Here is a 27516-nt window from a genome sequence, read left to right on the forward strand (position 1 = left end):
ATCTATTGTGTCACAAAATCTAACCCTGGGTCCCCTCCTCTCCTGGAAAACTATGCAGTCTAAAAAGAAAAATCATCTCTTGAGGTGGCAATCCTTTCAGAGAAAAGGAAAAACTGATAGGTATTTCCCTTCTGAAAAGGATGGTTCTTAGTAAGTTTGAGAATTAAACAGGAAAATGTAGCTTATAAACCAAAGGATTTTTTAAATCTTAATATTTATATCTAGAGTTATGAAATAATCTCTAAGGGAAGTACAAAAGTCAATAATTATCATTTAAATATCAAGTAGCCAAAGGATTCAGAAACAAACTAAAGAAAATGCTCTTTTCTAGGTTCTCAGAAGAACCATAATTCTCTTCCATCTCTGATTATTATGACAATGTGTTGCGCGTACCTCTTTCAAAAGCAAGAACTGAGAGGATGCATTATAGGTCTGATGCCTACTGATGCCAATGGCAAACATGAGCTTCCCTGAAAGAGAAAGGTACTTCTCTTCTCGAAGGTCCTCTTTGCCTCATCTACTTTCTGGTAACCTGGCCTTGCAGTGGCAGAGAAGTCATGTATATATAGTCTGATGTTGATCGTGTGGAAACCCACAGTTATAAAAAGAGACAACAGGCCAAAATGGAGTCACTTTTACTTAGCCAAGTTGCCAAACCAAAACCTAGTAACTAACCTAATAGAAGTTTCAGCCTCTTCCAGAAGTGGAATTTAGACCAATCAGTATGAAATTTCCTGATCAATGCTAGTGAGGTAAAATCTGCATGATAAAAACCCTGCCGTTTCCTGCCCCATCCCCCAAAGATGACCTAGCCTAAAAATAAACCTCTCTCTGCTTTTGCTAAGAACTCCCCTGTCACATCCTTTTGCCTATAAAAGCCTTCTGTTTTGTACAACTTTTCAGAGATTTAGATGGGATGCTTCCTAATTCATTAATCTCTTCATAAAGCCAATTAGATCTTCAAATTTATTTGGTTGAATTTTGTTTTTTAACACCATACTTAAGGAAGTATTTGGGAATCTCATAAGAAATTATAGCATACTATGGCAAACAATGCAAATATATATTACTTATTTTTTTCAGGGGAGTACCCTAAACAGAGTAAGAACTCTATAAAAAAAATATTGATGTAGAAACTTGCAAACAACAATGCAGAGAGACAATATGGAATCATGCTATTCTATAATTATTGTGAGGTTAGAGTAAACTAACCTAAAATTATTATGTACATTACCAAATTGGTATGGATAATAGTGCTAAATTGCAACCAAATAAGAATTCTGCAAACTACTCATGATCTTTATGATTTACATTGACTTTTAACGTTGAATTCTTGGGTATATTTGAATTTTCTTTTAAATATCAGCACTATTACAAATAAAATATCCTCTAGCTTTTACCAGTTAAATGCAAGAGTCACTGAAGAATGTTGTTAAAATTACATAACCTGGATCACAAGGAGGCCCAGCACATATGATTCTGTTTTAATAGACAGCCTAAAACAACCACACTAGGGTACTCACCTTGTGGGCAAAATGACCAAGTAATAAGCTGTCAGTAACTAAAGTATTCGCATCACTTTCTAAGATGTCAATTCCAAAATCTCTACATGAATAAACTTGGAAGTTTTTCAAGTGAAGATTGCTACTTCTAAAAATCTATTAAAAAAAGAAAAAAAAAAAACAGCATACGTTATGGCAAAAGTCTGAGGCTTGGTTTCTCTTGCAGACTTCATGTAACTTCTTTAATCATTGACTAAGTACAAATAAGTATGCTACCATATTCAAGCAGCTTTTGCCCATCAATATCTGTACAGACATCCCAAAGTTTCCATGAGGTCAGTACTAACTAGTACCCTTTGGTAACATCCCCTCTGTACTTTCCATTTTTCCTCCTAATAGCTGAAAGATCAATGTGAATTTTTCACCTATCTAAAATAAACTTGCTGTTTACAAGTTATACAACATAAATGGAGAAAAACATAGCATTCAAGAACTCCAGTTTTTAACATTTTCCTCAGTGTAGTATATATTAATTAATATTGCCAGAGAATTGCAAATGTGAAATAAGCAATTGGGCATGACTACAGACTCAATATATATATTTATGACACCTTGTGCTAGTAGGCTCAAATGGGGATCAAGTATTAACAGAATTAGCTTAATAGAATTGAAAGAATCCCGTTAATTTGGGGAACAGAAACCTTTATGTTCACCTAACACTGATATTAACTAACCAGGTAATCTTGTAAAAGATATTTAACTTCTCCTTCGGCCTCAGTTAAATCACCTTTAAAGGCAGGGTGGGAGATCAGGACTAGCAATTAACCTAACTCCTTATTCATTAAATGGTGTAATGGTTGCCTTCATATCTTTTTTATTTTTAATGCTTCTTAAGCATTAAATTCTGGCAAATATACTCCTAGTTAAAAACTGCTAACATCTAATTTTTAAAGGAAACCAATACAAAACAGCAGAAAGCCCCTATTTGTGGCATATATACAACTTTTATAATATGGTCTTTTATCTCTCTCTCCCCATCTAAAAAAGTCGTTCTACATTTATGAGATCCAGTGAAGAGAGGGTGTTTTTCTCAACTTTTATTAATATACATACAGAAGGATCAGATCGCCTGAGTTGGAATCCAGCAATTCTGAGCTGTGTGGCATGAACAAGCATTTTATCCCTAACTCAGAGTTTTCTTATCTACAAAAGGAGGGTAATACTGATGCTCCCCCAAATGTTAAAATGATTAAATGATAAAATATACAAAATATATTAACTATCAATATCAAATAGATATAAATTTATATTTACACACAGTAGAAATTTTACCTACTGGGATATTCTGATTTGATATCTATATATATCACATGTGTCTAATGACAAGAATACCATCAGATATATTTAATAATAAAAGTTTATGGCCTTTAAACACTATGTTCTTTTTACAGTGCAGAAGGCACTTCTCAATGTTACAGTTTCCAGACACATATTCAGCATTGCTCTACCACTACCCAATCCTGTGTGCTAACAATGGTAATAACAGCAGCTGTTATTATGCACCCACAGAGGTTCAGGCACGCTTCTAGGCCCTTTACATGCAAGCGCTTATTTAACTCCCCAAGCAAACTTATCGGTTAGGTACTATTACTATTTCCATTTTAGGAGTGAGATTGAAAAAAAATGGGCTTTGCCTAAGGTCACACAGATAGGAATAGGGAACATTTAAAAGTTTACATGGCTACATACCAAAGAGGTTATTTGGGGTTTTTTGTTTTCTTTTGTTTTGTTTATTTATTTATTTTTAGAGAGAGGGGAAAGGAGAGAGGGAGAGCAACATCACTGTGTGGTTGCCTCTCACTTGTACCCCCAACTGGGAACCTGACGTGCAACCTAATCATGTGCCCTGACTGGGAATCGAACCTGTGACACTTGGCTCACAGGCCGACGCTCAATCCACTGAGCCACAGCAGCCAGGGCTTATTTGGGTTTTTAAACAGAGCTTTATTAAGATATACACACCATACAATTCACGTATGTATTTAAAGTTTACAATTGAAAGGATTTAGTATATTCACAGATATGTTCAACCATCACCACAGTCAACTTTAGAACATTTTCACTTCAAGATGAAGTACCATATCCTTTAGCCTTAAGTAACCTTTAATCTTCTTTCCATCTCTATAAACTTTCCTATTCTAATCTTTTGTATGAGTGGAATCATTCAGTATGTGGTTTTTGTAACTGGCTTCTTTTACTTGCATAATGTTTTGAAGGTTCATCCAGGTAGCAGTATAGTACTTCATTCATTTTATGGCTGAATAATAGTCCATTGTCTTGATATACCACACTATATTTATCCATTTGTCCATTGGTAGATATTTGGGTTGTTTCACCTTTTGGCTATTTTAAATAATGTTGCTATAAACATTTGTGTATACACTCCTGTGAGAATATGTTTTTATTTCTCTAGGAAAAGGAGAACATATATCACACAGTATCTTTATGTTTAATTATTTGAGGAACTTCCAGGATGTTTTTCTGAAGCATCTAGACCATTTTGAATTCCCATGAACAGTGCATGAGGGTTCCAAGTTCTCTACATCTTTGCCAACACTAACTACCATTTTGATTCTAGCCATCCTAGGGGAGATGAAGTGGTCATATGTCACTGTGGTTTTGATTCGCTTCTCTTTAATAACTAATTATGTTGAACATGTTTTTGTGTGCTTATTGGTCATTTGTGAATCTTCTGTGGAGGAATATCTGTTCACATCCTTTGCTCATTTTTTAATTGGTTTATTTATCATTTTCATTTTGAGTTGTTAAGAGTTTTCTAGATACTTGTATTCTAGATTTAGATATAAGCCCTTCTGTATATAATTTGCAGATATTGCCTCCCATTCTGTAAGTTTTGTTTTCTCTTCTTGAGAAGAGAAACATTAAAATTTTTAATTTTGATAAAGTTAAACTATTTTTCTTTTGTTACTTGGTTTTTTTTGTTTTGTTTTTTGGGATTTGTTTGTTTGTTTATTTGTTTGGTGTCATATCCAAGAATCCTTTACTTAATGCAAGATCATAAAGAATTACCCTTTTGTTTTCTTTTAAGAATTTCATAATTTTTGTTCTAATGTTTAGGTTTTAGAAGCATTTTGAGTTAATTTTTGTAAATTGTATGAGGTGAAGATCCAATTTCATTTCTTTGCATGTGGTTCTCTAAGTGGTTCCAGCATCATTTATTGAAAAGACTATTATTTCCCCCGTTGAATGCTCTTGGCATCCTTGTCAAAACTCAGTTAACCATAGATGTATGGGTTTATTTCTGGACTCAATTCTATTCCACTGACTTATATTTCTGTTTTTGTGCCTGTACCACACTACCTTGATTACTATTGCCTTGTAGTACATTTTGAAATAAGGAAGTATAAATCCTCCTATTTTATTCTTTTTTTCAGATTGTTTTGGAGGAACTTACTTTTTAAATTCTCTGCTATCATGTTAATGGCTCTCCTTTACTTTCCTCATAAAAGTGAAGTTCTAAAAACATTCTCATTATTTGGGCTTTCGAGTGCACAAAAGTTCAATCTTAAAGGATATTTTGTTTTCATTAATTTAGCACTTCTGGTGGGAGAACTTGAGAAAACTGACTTTAATGATCATCTTTTAATATTTTTTGTTTTACTAGGTTATTTCCTCTAGAATAAGGTTAATCAAGAGCATGGAGACAGAATTTAAGCCTCTGCAAAGCATGATTGCTTCTCTGCATAAGAGGGTACTCAATACATGTTTCTACTAGATTCTCACTCTTATGTTTATAGTTCTTATGGAGAACAAAGTACATTATAAAATTAAATGAGAAAAAAAATACTAACTACAATTGGCAATCCTCCAGTTAGCTACCCTAATTATATGTTTTGGAGCTTTCCTCATTCACAATTATCTTTCTCTTATTGGATACATAGAATAAATGTCTAACTTTCTTGTTGTGACTTAATTTTATGTTTTTATTCTGGCTCTTGAATGCCTTGTAAACATATTTTTTCATTTATGTATTATCTTAGATTCCAGATTTCAAAGTGGCAGAGACAAAATGTATGCAATTTTCTCTGTGTAGCACCAAATAATGACCCTGGATAATTTTCATATGTTGCTGTTAACTGTGAACATGAAAAACTTCTCTGTAAGAAATCACTGTGGTAATGAAAAGTAAATGATTGAACATGAACTTTTCTCTCTTTCAAACAAAATAGAAGAAAATATGTCTCATTGGTAAAGGTAAGAATGTTACCTGGAGCTGCAATTTTTGAGTTTTAATAATGAATAGCACTTTTTCTTATGATTAAAGCATGTATTAGTCAAGAGATTAGGGTATCAAATGCACAACCCTAATTTGGAGCCTGGATTTTGTACCTGTTTGTGCCACTATGTGACCTTAAGCAAATTCCTTTGCTTTCTGAGCTTCATTTTTTTTTTTTTAATCTCTAACTAAGCATGGTATGGGAGGAATGGACAACCTCTATGATCCTTCCTGGTTGTAAATCTCTATAATTCTGTTATTCTTTTTTAGAGCTACTTGAAAGTCACCATAAAGGAATTTAACAAACCCTGACTTAGTAACTAGGAATTTGTTCATTCAACAACTATTCAACACACACCTATGATGCTGTTGGCTCCTTAAAATATAATATGCAATGCTCTCCTCAGCAGCAAATCACCTCCCTTTAAATAGCAATATATAATATACCACCCTGAGAAAACAACAGTTTTAACAAAAAAATAAAGAAACTTACCTGCGCACCACCCACACTTCCCCAAACAGTAAAGTTTTGGAACAGGGTGGGGCCAGTGTCATTGTCCCAAGGTGGCTGAAACTTAGGGTACACAAAGAGACCACATCTAGAAAATAAAATAAAGAATGGAATTCAGTCAATTTGTGTTGCAAACATTCTACTTTTTCTAATTGGAAAATATTAAAGTAAAAGTAACGAGTGAGTGAGAATGGAGATGAAACCACGACCCTTCTCTCTGACTGTCATTTCCCCAGCCTTTCTTCTCTGTTACCCTCCGTGAACTGCTCCTGGATCTCAACAAGACGCTGATCGCCATGATCCTGTCAGCCCTTCTCTAGGTTTACCCACTTCCAAAGAGTCTGGATGCCTTTTCTCAGAATATGATCCCTACCTCTATATCAGTCCCCTTCTAAACCCACCCCCTTGCTGGGAAAGAGGATTCTAACATCTGTAATGTCTCCACCTTCATGACATGTGTACTAATTCTAGCCTCAGCTGGCACTTCAACATGGCATAACAATTATTCTTAATCCTATCACTTTTCATTATAGCAGTATTCCTGAACCATTATTATCATAATAATTTATAACTACCAGTTACTGAGTTCCTACTATATGCTAGGTGTTCTCTTAGGTACGTTACATAAGGTCTAATTTTCACATCCAACTTTCAATGTATATATGTTCTGATTTTACAAATAAGGGATCTGACTCTAAAATAAACAAACAAACAAATAAATAAATAAGCAAGCAGGCAACTCAGTACGAGTTAAGTCAGGATTTGAATCACAGCCTGATTGACTGAAGTTCATATTTTCCCCATGCTTCTCAAACTCCCTACTCCATTGTTGTTTTCCCCTGAGGGTACCTGATCTTAGTGGATGACATAACCCTCCCTCTACATAACAAAGACTTTGAACAGTCCCTTCTCATCTCACAGGGTGCAAGTAACAAGGGAAGAGCCTCTTCTCCAGGGCTCATCTCTGCACTCAGGTCCTGAGCCCAGGCACTCAAGCCTCACAGAGGCTCTGAATTACTAGTTGTTTTGGATCTCTTGGAAATTTAACGGCTCTCTCTGTTGAATTCTCCTCTGGCCACAAAAGGTGCATTTTGTCTTGCTACCCTCTTAAGTGACCTCCCTCTTCCTTTCCTTTCCCTTCCCCCCAAATTGTTACAATCCAAAATAGTGAGACAGATGCATCATCAAATCTCATGTGATGTCAAGTTATATTATACCTCTGTGTATTCTACAATAAAAAAATAGTTAAACCTTAAGCTTTATACCCAAAATGTAGATTAATTTCCCCAAAGTTACCTTGTACAAGAATGTGCAGTATTCCCAGTGAAGGAGAGAAGTAGAGCTTGTGATGTTTGGTTGGTCACAAGATGAAAAAAGTAACCAAAACCAGCAGCACACACCCTGTTTCCCTAGAGAAATTAAGGAGAGTTAAATAATAGTTACTACATAAATAATAAAGTTACTAGAAAGACTCATATATGTGCTCATATTGCTTTTTCATTCACTTCTTGTCAAGGTATATTGACACTTTTTGAACTCACTTATTCTTTTGTGCACTCATTCCCCACTCTGCTCCAGGAATCAAAGATGCTCTCATTCCTCTTCCTCCAGGCAGCTCAGCTAGGCTATTCTTTACCCACCTCAGTAACTGGACTCTTAGGTGAAAGTGTCCTTGTAAATGTCCATAGTTTATTTGCATTATCTAATCCAAGTTCTCTGGCCTATGCAAGCATACACAATGGCAAAGTCATTCCTTAAAGCCTGGTCCAGATAGTGTTCTGCCTGATCCTTTGAACAAATCTATGATTTCACTATGGGCTCAAAGCCAGTGATAACACTAGCAATACCTAGTTCTGAGAGACAGTGGCTGAGTTCGAGTATGTATTTTTGTCCTCATTAGATCATTCAAACCACCTTAATATTTCTTTATACGATTTACTATCTAAATAATTTAATATTTTTTATATCTTCATATAAACCTAAATTCTGCATTAGACCATATGAGTTCTAGGCTTTAATTCTGATTAAACTGAACACAATGAGATAGTCTTTATAAATTCAATAAAGTACCCATAATATTTTCATCACTATGAAATATACTTTAAGAGAGTGTTGAAAACTAACTTCCTGAAGAGTCTAATATTGTACATAGAGATATTTTGCTTGGCCTATCCACTGTTCACAAAATTTTTAATTTTGTTTTCATCATTTCAAAATCAGCACAGTTGATATAAAAATTCAGACTTTCTGGTTTTTAGAAATACTGAGCTCAAATGCCTGTGCGATAGCCATGGATCAGTGGGAGCTAAAAAGCATGCCTTCTAGGTTATGTATTATTTTGGCATAGTCCCCATGCTTCCTGCTTCACTTCCTGCAGGCGTCTGAATTTGCAACCTTTTAACACCAGTAAAGTAAATGACTCTTTGGCTGCTCTGCATTTTTTAGTGGGAGGAATGAAAAGCCAATAGATCGAGCTCCTGGACTACTATTTGTGTGTATCTGTCTTTTTTCAGCCTCAGCGGCTGGCCCAAGGCCTTGATACCTATGTCTACCTAGAGAATAGAAGGCAAGGAATAGGCCACATAGCCTACCTCAGGTCTAAGCCTTGTGCTCCAGGGATAAAGGGAGCCCCAGTGGCTTCTACAGAGTTCACCCCTGATCACCTGGGGGTTTTCCATGGCCTGGCTTATGTTAGAAAAAGAACATCAGAGCATTTTCTCTCGGAGTAACTCAGTCTCCCAGGAATATGTACTATGGGCCTGGGACAGCTCACCCTGAACATTGGCATGAGGGCACAGAAAAGAGAATGGGGACCAGGGAGATTTGGCACTAAGTACCCTTGTAAAAAACAATACTTTAGTGCCATAATTACCTCTATATAGGGCTCAGTGGTACCCTGCTGTGAGCATCTTCCTAGAACTCTCTCTTCAAGTTCATTGTGGACTCAGGGTCGGGTTGCCAGATTTAGCAAAAAAATCATAGGAGTGCAGCCAAATTTAACTCTCAAATTAAAAAACAGAAACAAAAAACCTTTTTTTAGTTTAAGTATGTTCCACATATCACATACAATATTTGGAACATACTAATATTAAACATTATTAATTGTATATCTGAAATTTAAATTTAGCCAAGTATGTTGCATTTTGTCTGGCAACCCTACCTAACATAGGTATGTAAAATACAGATTTCTAAGTCTACCATCAGATATTCTGATTTAGTACGTTGAGGTAGTAAAGGGATAGGGGACAGAATTCTACATTCCTGAGATCCACAGGAGATCCTAAAGGAGATGATCTTTTGACCCTTTAGAGAACTACTTCTCAGGAGGTAACTGAGATATTAACGTTATACTGTCTAGTCATGAAGAGTCCTAGGAGATGATCAAAGAGGACAGAGACAGTGGGAATAATTCATTTCTTAGCAATTTGGCCATAAGCTGCTTTGGGAACCTAGTACAAATGGAAGCCACAGTTGAAAATGAGGGTGGAATGTCTTTTATTTTGTTGATGTTTTCTTTTGCTATGCAAAAACTTTTTAGTTTGATGTAGTCCCATTTGTTTATTTTTTCTTTTGTTTCCCTTGCCTGGAGAGATATATTGGATAAATTATTGCTATGAGCAATGTCCAAGAATTTGCTGCCTATGTTTTCTTCCAGGATTTTCATAGTTTTGGGTCTCACATTTAAGTCGTTGGTCTACTTTGAATTTATTCTTGTGTGTGGTGTAAGAAGGTGGTCTAGTTTCATTTTTCTGAACATATCTGCCCAATTTCCCCAACACCACTTATTAAATAAACTACATTTAGTCCATTGTATGTGCTTGCTTCCTCTGCTAAATATTAATTGATTATAAAGGTGTAGGTTTATTTCTAGGCTCTCTATTCTTTTCCACTGACCTATGTGTCTGTTTTTATGCCAGTACAATGCTGTTTTGATTACTATGGCATTAGAGTATAGTTTGATAAGATAGCATGAGTTCTCCAACTTTGTTCTTCTTTCTCAGGATTGATGTTGCTATGTGAGGCCTTTTGTGGTTTCATATAAATTTTTGAAATATTTGTTCTAGTTCTGTGAAATACATCATTGGAATCTTCATAGAAATTGTGTTGAATCTATAGATTGCTTGGGGGTAGTATGGACATGATAATGACGTTAATTCTTCCTATCTGTGAACATGGTACATGCTTCCACTTGTATCTTTTTCAACTTCTTTCTTCAGTGTCATAATTTTCTGAGTACAGGTCTTTTAACAGCCTTGGTTAGGTTCATTCCTAGGCATTTTATTCTTGTTATAGCAATTGTGAATAGGATTGCTCTCTTAATTTCCCTTTCTGTTAGTTCATTATTGGCATATAAAAATGCAACTGATTTCTGGATATTAATTTTCTATCCTGCTATATTGCTGAATTCATTTATCAGTTCTAGTAGTTTCTTGGTGGAATCATTGGGGTTCTCTTTGTACAGTATCATGCCATCTACAAATAAAGACAGTTTTACTTCTTCCTTTACAATTTGGATGCCTTTTATTTCTTCTTCTTGCCTGATTGTTGTGGCTAGGACTTCCAGTACTATGTTGAATGAGAGAGGTGAAAAGGAACATCCCTGTCTTGTTCCTGATCTTAAGTAGGACACTTGTAGTTTTTGACTGTTGAGTATAATGCTGGCAGTGGGTTTGTCATATATGGCCTCTTTATGTTTAGGTATGTTCCCTCTATCCCCACTCTGTTGAAAATTTTTATCATAAATGGGTGCCTGCATTTTATCAAATGCTTTTTCTGTATCTACTGATATGATCATATAGTTTTTATCCTTCATTTTGTTTATGTAGTGAATCACATTTATTGACTTGTGAGTGTTGTACCAACCTTGCACTCCCAGAATAAATGCCACTTGATCATGGTGTATTGAATGGGAGAATATATTCGGCACTACATTTGATAAGGGGTTAATATCCAAAATGTATAAAGTACTTACAAAACTCAATGACAAAAAAAATTTTTTAATGGGCAAAGGACCTGAATAGGCACTTCTGCAAAGAGGACATACAGATGGCCAATAGACATATGAAAAGATAGTCAACATCGCTGAATATCAGAAAAATGCAAATTAAAACCACAGTAAGATGCCATCGTATACCTGTCAGAATGTCTCATCAATAAACCAACAAACAACAAATGCTGGGGAGGATGTAGAGAAAGGGGAACACTTTTTCACTGTTGGTGGGAATGCAGACTGGTGCAGCCACTGTGGAAAGCAGTATGGAGATACCTCAAAAAATTAAAAATGGATCTGCCTTTTGATCAAGTGATCTCACTTCAGGAGTATATCCAAAGGAACCCAAAACACTAATCTGAAAGAACATAAAAACCTCTATGTTCATTGCAGCATTATTTACAATCACCAAGATATGGAAACAGCCCAAGTGTCCATCAATAGATGAGTGGATAAAACAACTATGGAACATTTACACAATAGCATACTAGTCGGCGGTAAAAAAGAAGAAAACTTTACCCTTTGTGACAGTGTGTATAGACCTGGAGAACATTATGCTAAGTGAAGTAAGCCAGTTGGTGAAAGAGAAATACCATATGATCTCACCTATAAGTGGAATCTAATGAACAAATTGAACAGACAAGGAAAATGGGGACCAACTCATAAATGGAAAGCAGGATGACAGCTAGTGGGGGGTGAGGGTTAGGAGGTGGAGGGACTGAGCAAAAAGGAAAAAAGGACCCATGGACATGGACAACAGCATGGTGATTGCTGGGGGAGGGTGATATAAGGGGACTAAATGGTAATGAAAAAAATACAATAAAGATTAAATTTAAAAAGAGAAAACAAAAGACCTTTCAAAGTGAAAAAATTAGAAAGAAAATCAGGGTTGGAATCTGTTATCAGATCCCAGCGAAAAGATTGCCAACTCAGTGCAAGTTATGTTTTATATTGACTTTTTCTTTTTCTTAGAAGTATTTATCTTTTTTAAATATGACCAAGTATAATACTAATAGTAAATATTTATAGAGATGCTGCTATTGTCCAGGTATCAGATTTTAGAGTCTTATTTATTTTCACAAGAGTTCTAAGTTATGTATTACTATCATTATATCATAGACTGAGAAATTGAAACCTGGAGCTAATATTAAGTAACTTTCCAAAAGTCACAAAGTTAGTAATTGTCAGAGACAGCTTCATTTGAATCCAAGGGCAGAAGTGTCTGAGACTGTAGTCTAGGATATCAAAAGAAGGCAAGACCCAGAACCAGGATGCCAAACAATAGGTTGCAAGTGAAGAACTATGAGCAGTAGGGTGCAATACAGTCATGTCACAGGGTCAAGGGCAGAACAGAATAGTTTTCTCTGCCTTCCCTTATAATGGACAAAACACATTGAACAGCATTCTTTGCAGAAGTCCATGTATTATGGATATGCAAGCAAGAGAAATTCCAGACAGAAATTAACTGTCCGAGAAGGTCAGTTCTTTGAAGTGTGCTTCTACGTAGTACTAGAAAAAGTAAGTTAACCCTCCAGGCACCAGGTAACCTGATGGACAAGACTGGGGCAGTAGTAGTATTTGATATTGCTATGTAAATATAGGTGTCCCCAAAATCGAAGAGCAATTTTTAAGACCAAACTTAAGTAGTTGCTCTCTTCACACCAAAAATTTAAACAATATAAAATCTTTTATCACCACCACATAGGAAAAAAACATGTTCAGCTTAGAGTGCACAGAGGAACATATGGGTAAAGGTATGGGCCAATTCCCAATAGTAGACAAAAAAAGACATGACATTTTGAAGAGTATGTTTCATGAGGAGAGCAGTTTTGAAACCCTGGCACTCTAGAGACTGAATCTAATCAAGGTTTAGACATAAAGTTAATGAGGACTGGCTACTGACATGGAAATGCTGAGCAACCAACAGAAGAATAGACTGAGACTATCTACAATTGTTATTTTATATCATTAAGTTATTTTAAAAATATTATTAAATTGTTATTTAATATATGGATATGGTGGGATGGAACATAGAAAAAGGTTAGAATTGAAAGAGGAAGTTCTGACCTGCTCAAGCACAGAGCTCTTTTCATCGCCTTTCATGGCTCTTTTCACAGCCTTTTACCCAGCTCAGGTTTTACTACATTCTGAGGAAAGAAGGGTCAAGAGCAAAGACTCCAATCATACCCTTCCAGTTGTAGTTGTTCTCTATTTATCTTTAGGTTGAGTAAACCCATTTCATTCTGTAACTTCACTCTAGATCAATATCTTATTGACTTTCATTCCTAAATGAAAAGACTTTAGTATTATTAAAGGTAGCTCTCTGAACCTGGCTGACCCACTGGCAGTCAAAACATAGTAGCGTTCCCTGTAGGTAGAAAGGCAGATTGGTGCAGCCATTATGGAGAGGCCTCAAAAAGTTAAATATGAAACTACCTTATGACCCACCACTTCTACTTCTGGATACATATCTGAAGAAACCCAAAACATGATTTGAAAGAATATATGCACCCTTATATTCAATGCTGTGTTTTTCACAATAGCCAAGATATAGAAGCAGCCCAAGTATATATTAATAAACTAATGGATCCTAGCCACAGCAATCAGACAAGAAAAAGAAATAAAAGGAATCCAAATTGGGAAAGAGGAAGTGAAACTTTCATTATATGCAGATGATATGATAGTATACCTAGAAAATACTATAAACTCCACTAAAAGACTACTCAATATAATAAGTGAATTTGGCAAAGTCGCAGGGTACAAAATAAATATACAGAAATATAAGGCATTTCTGTACACCAACAATAAAATAGCAGAGACAGAGACAAAAAAGAAAATACCATTTACTATAGCAACAAGAAAAATAAAGTACCTAGGAGTAAACTTAACCAAAGAGATAAAAGACCTGTACTCTGAAAATTACATAACATTGAAGAAAGAAATTAAGGAAGAAACAAATAAATGGAAGCAAATACCATGTTCTTGGATGGGAAGAATCAACATCATCAAAATGGCCATACTACCCAAAGCAATTTACAGATTCAATGCAATCCCTATTAAAATACCAATGACATATTTCACAGACCTAGAACAAATACTCCATAAATTCATATGGAACCAAAAAAGACCCCGAATAGCAAAAGCAATCTTGAGACAGAAGAACACAGCAGGAGGAATCACAACACCAGATATCAAACAATACTACAAAGCCACTGTAATCAAAACAGTATGGTACTGGCATAAGAACAGACATATAGATCAGTGGAACAGAATAGAGAACCCAGAAATAAACCCAGGCCTCTATGGTCAACTAATCTTTGATAAAGGAGGAAGGAACATAAAATGGAGTGAGAAGAGCCTCTTTAACAAATGGTGCTGGGAGAACTGGATAGGGACCTGCAAAAAAATGAAACTAGACCACCAACTTACACCACACACGAGAATAAACTCAAGATGGATCAAAGACATAAATGTAAGCCGTGACACCATAAAAGTCCTAGAGGAAAACATAGGCAAGAAAATATCAGATATTTCACGTAACAATCTCTTCACGGATACATCTCCTAAAGCAAGAGAAATAAAGGAAAAAATAAATAAATGGGATTACATCAAACTGAAGAGTTTCTGCTCAGCAAAAGAAAACATCAGCAAAATGAAAAGGAAACCAACCATATGGGAAAACATATTTGCCAATGACATCACAGACAGGGGACTGATTTCCAAAATATATAAAGAGCTGATACGACTCAACATCAAGAAAACAAACAACCCAATTAAAAAATGGGCAAGGGACCTGAACAAACACTTCTCCGAAGAGGACATACAGAAGGTCCATAGACACATGAAAAAATGCTCAACATCATTAGCCATCAGGGAGATGCAAATAAAAACCACAATGAGATACCACCTTACACCAGTCAGAATGGCCATCATCAACAAATCAACAAGCAACAAGTGCTGGCGAGGATGTGGAGAAACGGGAACCCTACTGCACTGTTGGTGGGAATGCAGACTGGTGCAGCCACTATGGAGAACAGTATGGAATTACCTCAAAAGATTAAAAATGGAACTGCCTTTTGAACCAGCGACTCCACTACTAGGATTATACCCGAAGAATCTTGAAACACCAATTCAAAAGAACTTATGCACTCCTATGTTCATAGCAGCACTGTTTACAATAGCTAAGTGCTGGAAACAACCTAAGTGCCCATCTGCAGATGAGTGGATCAAAAAACTGTGGTACATTTACACAATGGAATACTATGTAGCAGAAAGAAAGAAGGAACTCCTACCATTTGCAACAACATGGATGGAACTAGAGAGAATTATGCTTAGTGAAATAAGCCAGGCAAAGAAAGAAAAATACCATATGATATCACCTAATACAGGAAACTAAAGAACAACACAAACAAAGGAACTAAATAGAACGAAGAGCAGAATAGCAGTCAATAGGGGGGAGGGGAGAGGGAGAGAAGGGGGATAAGTAAGGGAAGGGTTTAATTAAAGAGCCTGTATAAAAGACTCATGGACATAGACAACGGGGAGGGATATGATTGCGGGAGAGGGGGGGGGGCTAGGGGGGGGAGAGAAATTGGGGGAAAAGGGGACAACTGTAATTGAAAAACCAAAATAAAAAAAATTAAAAAATAAAAAAATAAACTAATGGATAAAAATAAAGTTATGGTACATATATACAATAGAATACTACTCAGCCATAAAAAAGAATGAAATCTTACCATTTGTGACAGCATGGATAAATCTAGAGGCTATTATGCTAAGATAACTCAGTCAGAGAAAGACGTATACCATGATTCCACTTATATGTGGGATCTGAAGAACAAAATAAATGAACAAACAAAATTGATACAGAGAATAGACTGATAGTTTCCAGAGGGGAGAAGGGTTGGGAAACTGGGTGAAAGAGGTAAAGATATTAAGAAGTACAAATTGGTAGTTACAGAATAATCATGGGGATATAAAGTACAGCATAGGTGCCAGTTGGGGTGCTAGAAGTATTAAGGGGAACACTATGTAAAGTATATGACCATCTAGCACTAAGCTATACACCTGAGACTAATACAAAATAATGTTGAATATAAACTGTAATTAATAAATATATTTTTTAAAATCATAATATAGCAGTGCTCCCTACAGAGGGGACTTTAAAGAGCCTATTCCTCTCCAGGTGTGCCCCATGTTCCACCAGGAATACTCAAACATGCACGTGTACATACACCCACACACACATATGCACATAGACCCAAGCAGAGTCAGTATAGGAGGAAAAATGAAATAGGTTGTTTTAAAACCACCAATACTCAACTCCTGAGAGTAGGAACCAATGCCCCAATGCTCCAATCCCTGGAGGCTTGCAACCTCTGGGGAAGCGTAAGGAAGGGCCAGCGCTAACCCTGAGGCTGGAGGCCTGGCCAGCCGGCAGCAGCCAGGACCTGGCGGGGCAGCCAGCACTTCCTGACATGATCATCATAACTGTTTCCTTAACTTTAGTCGTTATTCACTGTGGGTTACTGGGTATTTGTAATTAGCCAGCCACTGCTCACTTTTCACTCAGTTATAGAACTGTTTTCTTCCTCTGTGGACAAGGGGCTCATTCTCTTCTGGATTCTAAACATTCCCCCAATTTCCTGAGGCCATTTAAAGTTCTAAGCACATGTTTCACCTACCACATTGTACTCAGCAAAAGTGACTTTTGGATATTGTCAAACATGAAGCTGAGTTACTATTGAACATGCTAACATGACTTCAAGGAACCAGGGCCATTGCTAAGACTCCAATTATTTTGAGGTGGCATAGTCTAGAGTATTGGCTGTCAATCAGGGATGATTTTGTTCCCTCAGGGAACATTTGAAAATCTCTAAAGACATTTTTGATGGTCACAACTCAGGTAAAGGGATGCTACTGCCATTCAGTGGGTTGAGACTAGGAATGCTGCTATACAGAGGACAGCCTCTCACTACAAAGAATTACATGACCCAAAATGTTACTACTGCCACAGCTGAGAAACCCTGCTCTACAGTCTTGACTGGAGATATGTATTCCCAAAATAATTCATGCCTACTTTCTGGTATTCTATCTATAAATTTTGATGGAAATACCAACCTAAATATAAAAACATGGTTAATTACAATAAGAATGCTTTGGTATTCTTTAATAGGAGGGTATTAATATCTTTTCAAACAACCAAATCAAGCATTAAGCATTCCCAAGAAGAACATTTATTAGCATTGAATCAGCTGTCTCAAGCCTTTCCTCCTGCTAGAATATAAGACATGCACTCATGATTCTTGGCTTCAGGAAGAATTGCTGTCATTGGGTTGGCAAATACAAGTGCCCAATATATCTCTTCAGCCTTCATAGGTGCACAAGAAAGCAACATAGCTGTTTCTTTTCAGTTATGATTATATAACTGAAAACTTCCTCATGGAATTACATATGAAGCTCCACCTTCCATGTAGCCAGTGTCGAGTGGCTGAGTTTCTGCCACACCTATGAGCCATGGGAAAGACAAGTATCTAAGAACTGAGGGTTAAGAAATGGAGGCTTCTTAAACAGTACCTTTTCTGTAATGAGATGGTTGCACTACATACACCTCTATTTCATTGCCAATGAAATGCTAGTATATTACTAAGACTTGACCAGAAGGGGCAAGATTCAAACATTCGAAGAATACATTGCAAGGGCCATGTCCTTATTCATCACCTTTGCCAGACAGGTGTTCGAAGAGCACATATTTTGGGCAAAGGAATAGATTTGTTGAATCATCTACCCTAGTGTCATTAGTATTTATGAAGCATCTGGATGACCCTATATAAATGCTTTCCAAGCACATTTATAGGTGGGCAGTATATTCCAACTTTGGTCTTCTGTTAGCCAGTAAAGAGTAGCTTTCTTGTAAAAGAAGCACTTGAACAGTCGGATCACATTACTTCTCAGCCCTTTTACTCTCCATTGCAATTGGGTACACTACAAATGATTCATGAGGAAAATCCACATATTTATTCAGGCAGCCGGCGGCTTGTGGGGAAGGGTTTAAGGCAAGCAGGGAATTTTGTGTGGAAATCAATTTTTTGCGGAAGTCAGTGTATTATGGACATTCAAGCAAGAGAAATTCCAGAGAGAAATTAACTGCTCAAGTCAGCCAGCTCCTTGAGGTGTGCATCTATAGTTACTAGAAAAAAAAAGTGCATTAACCCTTCAGGCAGCTCTTAAATATACATTAGCTATTGAGTGGGGAGAGCGAGAGAATTGAAATCTTGCCTTTAAACACAGAATTCCTTACAAAATTGATTCACAAACCAGAACAAATTCCCCTCAAATTAAATGGGTGTTTCCGAAGCATTCAGCTTCAGGATTTTGCCATGGGCTATCCCTAAACAAGAGTCTGGTCATAGGAAATTTCCAACCCCACCATAAACACAGGATACTCCAGAGCTCTAGAAGTGAAAGGGCCCTCACCGTTTGAGAGCAAAGACGTTGCAGCCTGAGGCTGATACAGGTTATGTGTACTGCAGAGATGGAGCCTCTGGGCAGCTAAGAAGGAATCCCAAGAAGAAGTCAGAGATGCAGATGCTGGAGTTGCCAGGGAAGACAGCTGGAAATGGGGTGCTCTAAGAGCTACAGGTGATGCATGCAGAGCCACCACCAAACTGTTTTTGGAAAGCACAACGCAGGCCTATTTGAGGGGTATACAGAGGAATGCCACAAGTCCCCTGGAGACTCAGGAATACCACGCTTGAGTCCTCACTAGCAAGAAAGCACAAAGTCCAGGTTTTGCTTCTCCCAGGACTTAGTTCAGCTGAAGTCTGGGCAGGAATCAGGCAGATCACTTGTGGCTATGAAAACTAAAAATGAATATCACACTTGAAATCCCCTTGTACCATGCAGGGTTGAAGGTGAGTTGGCTGTAAAGATGACTGACTGGAAGTCAAGGGAAATTCTGTATGCTGTGGCTGTGTGTTTGGTCCTAGGCTCTGGGTCACAGGGAAACCTCCTAACTTTACTGACCCTCAGTTTCAAACATTCTTAAAGGGCAACAATATGGCCAAATTAATATAGTAAGATAGTAAAGATTTAATAGGTAATTAATATTGGAATTGAGACAGAAATCAGCACCACAGCAGATAGTTCAGGAAGATATTTTAGTTTGCATTAATTTGAGTGACCAGAAAATAATCAGTATTTACTGTTTGCTTCATATGGATATTGCTTTGAAGAACATTCATGGGAATTTTGAAAAATGATTACATTTACCCTACAGCACTTCTTTAACACAAAATCATAGTTCCTCAATACCAATGCACAGCAAGTAAACATTCTATACCACACCACTAATGCTGCCACTCCAAATAACTTTTGGAGTGAATTAGCTCTAACCTTCCTGGTGAATATCTTACCTCTATAACATTGGTGGGGCTGCGGATGTAGACACCAGATGGTGTCAGCATTTCAGGACTGGAGAGTCCCTCGGTGCCAGAAACACTGATGATCATGTTGTTTCTTATTATATTTCCCTGTTCTGACTTATCTAATTTAAGAAAAGAAATCAAGGCCAAGAGATTCACAAACAATTAAAATTTATGCAATTCAACATTCTTATATCTACTAACATACATTATAATTCAAATAATGCACATATATGTATATATATACAAAACATTTATTATATTCAACAATTTAAGATATCTAACATTCTTCTTTCAGGCCTGTCTGTCAACAAACATGACAACTTAAATGCATTGTAATATATTTAAAACCACTTTACAAATGTACCTTTTATTCTTCCAGGAATAACCTCCCAAGAGATATATTCTGCCTCCATGTATGTACCTGAGAACAAAAGATCATATTACTTCAGCACATTTCAGGTGACCCAGGAAAACAAGGGACAATGAAATACAATTTCTTCTTTGGGACACGGCTTGTCTTGATTTTGTCTTTGTGTTTTTTTTTCTATGAAGCAAAGTTATACCAATTATATGGACTTTTTAGTTTTAGAGTATCATGGGTCAGAAGTTTAAGTTAAAGAAAGGACAAAGAAATAGATCTACTATTTTAATTCTTAGCAAGAGTCTAAGTGGCTGTCTCTACAGTTAAATGCCACACACCCTTGTGTCAGCTCCAGATGCCTCCCTAGCTGTTCAAATGGGCCACCAGATACCTACATGGCTCTTTCTTCCCCTGGAGGGTCTGAAATGTCCTAGAGAAACAGGTTGGAAAGTGCCTTGGACCCTCACACCCAAACCACAAAGATCTGGAATAGTAGAAAATAAAAGCATGGGCCGTGCTGCACAGAGAAAGAGATTAGCCACTTAGAAGGCATCAATAGAGAGCAGCTCCACGGACGCACAGCCTCACAGATCCCCTCTTTCCTAAGTCTTTAGGTATCTGGGCTTCCCATGTCATTTCATGAGTCTGGATTTGCAAACTCGTTTTGCATGAATTGAGTTCTTTATCTATTAGGCACTAAGTAACAAATATTCTAATTCCTTCTCCTATACTATAGTAGATGTCAAGAGCAGCCAGTTCACAATATCCAACCCCTAAAAACTAAATTCCTCTTCCATATTTTTTCCTTGCCTAGTTTATGTCTATTCCACATACAATAATTGTTTTCTCCTAAGATAATATTGTTAGAGTTCCTTTCTGAATTTCTGCTCCAGGTTTCAGCAAACTTTCCCCTTACATAGAAAAAAGTAAGAATAAAGAAGATGAAACCTCCATCTGTTGGTGTGACTGACCTGTAGCTGTCCTTTCAGTCAAAAGATTTTCCTTGACCTGAACACTTGTTTTGTCCAAAGCTCTTTGCCTTTTAGAGCTGGGATATGTTTGAAAACAAGTTTATAAGATACATATTTTCCCACTAAACAGTTTCCCTCTTGGGATTAGACATTTTATAGTTTTTATCTTTAAAAGACCATTCTTAAATAAAACATGTACATTTCCCCACTAATGCTATCACAAAATTAACTTAAATAAAAAACACTATTTAACAAATGCAGTTATAATAACTGTAAAACACCTCTGACTTGCTTTTTTATTCTAATATAACCAAAGATCCTTTGTTCATTAATTAATTCATTTCTTTCAACAAATATACCTACAGTGCACTAGTTAATATGCTAAATGCTAAGGAAAGACCTGACATCTAATGGTAAAGAGAAAGTAATCTGATTATCGGAAACAGGATATATAAGTTTTAATCAGTACATAATGACTGGTACTTAAAGAGCTTAAACACAGAACCTTGTAGGGACAAAGTCTGTGCAAAGCTCCTGAGAGAGGAGAAAGTGTGGTCTTTTGCAAGAATTAAAATAAAATATGTCAGTGTAGCTAGAGTAGAGAGAGAGAAAGAAAGAGCAAGACAAGTTTACAAAGGTTAACAGGCAAAAGGAGGGAGGGAGTCTTTTAAGCTATGTTAAAGCTTTCAGATAGTATTCTAAGGGCAATGAGACTCTTAAAGGGCTTTCAGAAGAGAAGTTATATAAAACAATTTGATATTTTTAAGGATAATTCTGGGTTCTTCAAGGGGAATGAACTTGAGATAAAAAAAAAAGTGGATATGAACTAAATAGGACAAAGAATAGAATAGTAGTCAATAGGGGGGGAAGGGGGAGGGAGAGAAGGGGGATAAGTAAGGGAAGGGTCTAGTCAAGGAACGTGTATAAATGACTCATGGACATGGACAACGGGGAGGGATATGATTGCGGGAGAGGGGGTGGGTTGGGTGGGGGAGAGAAATTAGGGGAAAAGGGGACAACTGTAATTGAAAAACCAAAAAATAAAAGGAAAAAAAAAAAAGTGGATACAGGTGACCAATTACAAGATTGTGAAACATGGGCTTCTTCTGCAAACCCAGCAGCTAACAACATAATTCAAGATTTTTAACTCCTTGTCCAGCATCCAGATTCAACATTCCATGAGATGGTACAAAGACATATTTCTGTGACTTTGGATCACTGTGAAAATTGCTGACAGTAAATTTTAAAACTGCCCATTGTATATTTATTAACCTGATCTAAAATGTCACCTTTAAATGATCACTTTTCTATTGGTGGAATTTAGTTAGCCAAACACTGATAACTAAATTTAAATTTAGAACTTTTAACTACAGCTTATTTCTAATGAGCAAAGGTTAAAGTTTTTATAAATTGGAAATTCAAAAAAAATTTTTTTAAACTGTGTCTTACTCAAGAATACCCAAATTAAATAAGCTGGTTTCACTCACCCACCAGCAGTGCATGGCCTAAAATACTGTAGAACACATTGCTGTCCACCTTCAGGCCCGAGGTCCTGGACATGCTGAGGCCTCTACTGAAGGAGCCCCACACTGTGCAGCCCTGCAGGTAGGAATCTGAATAGGAAAGAGTATGGTAAAAATTAGAAGGGAATCTTGAAGCCTCTTCAGATCCTGATCTCTTTGGAGATCATTTCCAAAGCAAGCTATAATATAACTAAGAACATTCTCCCACACAGTGATGAAAGTCAGGAAATGAGGATTTGGAATCAGAAATCAAATTTCTAAAAATGGGCAACTCAGGACAATGTGCCTCAACAATACCAAAGATAAGCAGGGTAGACTCCAAGGCTCAAACGTGGGAGAAGAAAAACATCTGAGATAGAGACAGTATGGCCAAACCACAAAAGACTGCTTAGCTGTCAAGATTTCCAACTGGCCATCATCTTTGTGTCAAGTCTCATCAGAGTATGATAGACGGCAGCTAGAGAGAAGTTAAGAGCACTGCTTATGAACCAACCCTGATCTCTTAAAACTGCAGCTGGCATGAAGAGGTGTAGTCGTTATTTCTTGAGCTGGGCAATACTTGTCGGGCAATAATATTAACTTTTTGGCCTAAGATTGCTGGAGAATCTTTTTTTTTTTCTTAAATTTATATAGGTAATATTGGTAAATAACATTATATAATTTTCTGGTGTACAAGATTATAATTCAACATCAGCAAAGTCGGAGGTTGACCTAAGGATCACAGCTCTCACATTTGCCTAGGGCAGGTTTATGAAGCTGAAGGGGAAGACCCTACACTATGGTAAAGGAACTGGCATTTAGAAAAAGCGTCACTCTGGCTCCATGAGCATATTTTATGATCCCCAAATCAACTTACGTGGATGGGCTCAACCATAAATAAGTATTATATATTTCAGGAATTGTACATTGTGCTGGAGATATACAGATGATTAAGCTAAGTAAATTCTGCACTTGTGTGTCTTCAGTCTGATGGAAGAAAGTCACATCAAAATAATAAAAATGTATCATTTGGATAATTAAATTATAAATCTTGGAAAAGAAGTTTTGTATTATTTCCAGATAGTGAGAGTTTTTATTGATGTCGAATGTTTAGAGTATAGGAAAAATTACTTTGTTTTGTGGAATAATTTGACTTTAAGATTGAGACTATCCACAAAATTCTCAACTAAAATCTCTCCACAGGTGGATGGCCTCCACATTCCATTTGAGGTCAGCTCCCCTGGTGCCAGATGCCCTCACACCCCCTCACCAATAAGTAACCCCTTTTGTATACACTTAACATAGAAAACTGTGCCTGCTGCAGAATTTTCACCACATTGGAACAACCAACAAGTATTAATATGTTTATAGAGTTATTATGGATTAAATTTAGGGATTGGTAAACCTTTAAAAGTAGGGAGCATGCAAATATTCTAGCCCCCTCTAACTCTAGTGGTTGGGGCAATTGGCCAGTGGGTCATGAGGTCCTTTGAGGCATGAAATAATAAAAGATCTTTCATAAGCATGCCGGAAGTTTATAACTTATGGGTTAATATGTTGTCCTCCTGCTAGAAACACATTTGCATTTTAACAGAGACCTACAGGGGATAGTGTATTAACTTAGTGATTTTCAAACTTTTTAAATCACTGAATCCATTTTGAAGTAAAACCTAATATATAAAAATGGATACATGTGGCAGCTACTCTGAAGCAGACGTTAGAGAAGGCAGATTAAGTAAATTTTTGAGCAAGGGAGGGTTTTAATTACATTCCATTGATAAGTCATAGATGACTGCTACCCTCATTTATACTGGAGCTGACCCCCACATCAGGTATTCTGTATCATTATGAGTACCAGGAAATCGAAGAGAGAGAGAGAGAGAGAGAGAGGGGCACAAAGATACTCATCGTTCTAATGTACTAGGGAAAGAGCCATGTTAGGAACCACACCCCTAAATGAATGTCAAAAATAAATGAATAAGGTGGAAGAGATAATGGAACATCAGAATAAATAGATATTCTTGATGTATAGTTGATTTGAAATGAGAAAAAAAATGCTGCAGTTGGCTAGCCAGGATTCTGCCTTCAATGACCTCAAAGATTACTCTGTCATTGGCTGTTGAAATTTTAGCATTTCTCAAGGCTCACCTAAACCACTAAATCTGTCCTGATGTCCTTTGTCAAGCGCCACGCCCAGACCAATTCCCTTTCCAAGGAAGGCAAAGCTTGACTGTGTGAATATTAGAGGTGCTGAGGGTGGGGAGGATAACGCAGAAATGAAACTTCTATCCTCATTACCTAGTATCTGTACCCCAGTTCTGACTCTCTGCACGTCAGCTTCTGGCATGGGGTTTTTGCCATGGATTTCCCTATGACCAACCCTCCAACTTTGGTTTCGGAACCCTTATCAGTACACATGATCAGATTCTTCTTTTTGGTTTAAAATCTTGCTTTCCACCTAGTGATTTCCATGTTCATTTGATGTTTTCTGCTCCCTTTCTATTTCCTCCACTTTGGCCAAGATCAGCACCCTCTGCCTGGTCTGCATTCCCAGGCAAAGTGCCTGGTGCTCAACCCATTCTTCCCATTTTTCTAGGCAGGAAATTCCTCTGAGTTAGAACAGCTTCACAGAGAATTGCTCTCTGCTGTGCTAGACTGCCATAGCATTGATTATTTGTAGCATTCAAAGTCAATTTGCCTGTAGTTGCAGGATTACAACATGAACTGTGTAGCTCACTTCACATCTGTTGTATCTACCGTGATATTTCTCAAAGTAAATTCCTTGGACCACTTGTTCCAGAATCATAAGACTTGCTTATTAAAAATTCAGATACCAAGGACCACTTTAGACCAGAATTTGTCTTGGCAGGGTCCATAACTCTAAATTTTAATAAGCTCCTCAAGAGACTTTTTAGTCACACTAAAATTTGAGAACCATAGATCTAAAGTAAAATTATCCATTTCTGACCCCTCCACATCCCACATACCACCTATCATGACCCTTGGCATGTAATGCCTTGAACATGGAGAAGAAAGGAAAATGAGAAGTCATAGGCCTGGACCCCCTTACCTCTCAGAGCTCCCACTAGAGTCAGCGAGCTCATATGCTTCTGGAAGGCTTGCCCCAGCTCCCGGAACTGCACTCCCTTCAGCTGTACCTGGCTGGGCCCCTCTGGGAAGGACTGAATGATGACTCTGGCCCCCAGATCTCTGGATCCAAGCATTCTCTCACTCTTGGAATACAAACAGTGCTGCAAATTACCTGAAATGCAGAATGAAATCAGGGGCCCTGACACATATATGACACGCTTCTGGGCCTGTCTCCCAGTTTGATAGGCACTAACTGCACAAAAGACAAAGCATTATTATTGTTTATTTTATTTAACAATCTTACTTTTCTTTTACTTTGACTTTGTTTGGATTATTAATGAAAACATCCAATAATAGGACATGATGTTGCCGTCACTCTATTATTTTCAGAAGCACACTCCCCCTCCAGCAATCAATCACCTTAATTATTGTCACAAAGAGGCTGACTATAACCCACAAACTCAACCTAAATAGATGCTTATTTCAATCCAGAAGATCCCCTGGAGGGAGTGTGCAATAAAATGACCTTCTCATGGTTGATAATTGCAGGGAGTCAGATGTAAGTGCTAAAGGTAATTGTGGCTCTTTTTAAACTCTTCAGTGGGCTTCCCCTTTACTTTGCTGCTTTACATTTTCGTGACAACAATAATGCCATGGGAGAAATGGCAAAGGACCCCAGAGAAGTAACAGTGCAGCCCCGCACCATCTCCTTCCCAGGGAGGATAGCAAACTGCATGAACATAGTACACACCGCACCATTGATGCAAAGTGTTGTCATCTCAGGACCAAGGACATTTTCTGCTGACACATGGTATGTGGTGGTGTGAACGAAGAAATCATCTCTTGAACTGATCCTTTATTATTCATGTTAACAAACCAAAGAAGACATGCCACTAATACAAAATGATGTACCATTCCACAGTAAATAATTCTTAGTAAATTAAAAAGTCTAGTCACTAGCACCAGAGAATGAACACATAAGAGGTGTTTTATATGTTTATAATTTATCACAATTTTGATTGTTTAGATCAGTGATCCATAAAATTTTTATGTGATCAGGCCTTGTATTATTGTATTTAGCTGTCCTGTTTTCATACTTCAGCCCCACACAAAGAAGAGGTGAGTGACATGTTTTTAGTGAAGGTGTGAATTCTGTTTATTTTGGTAATTTAATAGTAAAGTTTAAGAGTTGTGCTGAAATCAGGGATTTTTTTCCTGTTAGAATTTAACAGATTTATCATGTCTTAATCCCAGGTGCATGGTCTCACTCACAGCATGAGAAAATGCAATGTTTTGCACAATATGATCTGTATGAGAAATCTCAAAATGTTTGAATAGAACTCAGATCTCAACTCATCAGAACTGTTAAAGTTGGCAGTCACTGGATTCTAACCCACTGCCTCCAAACGTTTTTTCAGAATGACACATAGAAAACTCAGGAGGTAGGGAGGGAGGTGGGGTCAAGTTCCCTCTCTCCTGACCACATCCTAACATTATACCACATGTGTCTATATGTAGACGTAACTCAAATCTTTTAACTCCATCCAACATTTGTTCCAGGATACAGACACTACCAGACATCTCAACTCAGTTGCTGGCCTGGCCTCTCGGTCTCAAAATGTACAAAATTAAACTCATGATTGCCACCCTCCCACCCCAAAATCTGTTCCTCTTCCCATCTCAGTAAATAGCCTCATCATCCATCCAGAGTTCATGCCTGGGAGTCATCCTTGACACCCACACCATCCTGGACCAAAGTTGACAAATGATGTCTTCACAACATGTGAAAGCCTCATAATCTACAGCCTGAGAAACCCAAACATAACCTACTAAACTAACCATCCCTGAAATAGATGTTTAATAGGC

At 37.2% G+C, this 27516-nt stretch overlaps 1 protein-coding gene across 1 annotated transcript in view; it reads right to left on the reverse strand.

Annotated features, from left to right (window-relative positions):
- The window catches only part of PKHD1 (PKHD1 ciliary IPT domain containing fibrocystin/polyductin), a 440427-nt gene that overhangs the window by 238143 nt on the left and 174768 nt on the right, over positions 1 to 27516 (reverse strand). The window contains exons 39-45 of the mRNA XM_090282575.1: positions 25631 to 25822; positions 22546 to 22671; positions 20091 to 20147; positions 19715 to 19845; positions 7607 to 7719; positions 6293 to 6398; positions 1524 to 1658 (exon numbers count right to left, since the gene is read on the reverse strand). Coding sequence (XP_090138701.1) covers positions 1524 to 1658; positions 6293 to 6398; positions 7607 to 7719; positions 19715 to 19845; positions 20091 to 20147; positions 22546 to 22671; positions 25631 to 25822 — 860 coding nt within the window. The remainder of the gene's footprint in view (positions 1 to 1523; positions 1659 to 6292; positions 6399 to 7606; positions 7720 to 19714; positions 19846 to 20090; positions 20148 to 22545; positions 22672 to 25630; positions 25823 to 27516) is intronic.

Source organism: Furipterus horrens, unplaced genomic scaffold, assembly GCF_987537825.1.
Source record: "Furipterus horrens unplaced genomic scaffold, mFurHor1.1.pri manual_scaffold_6, whole genome shotgun sequence".
NCBI classification, from domain to species: domain Eukaryota; kingdom Metazoa; phylum Chordata; class Mammalia; order Chiroptera; family Furipteridae; genus Furipterus; species Furipterus horrens.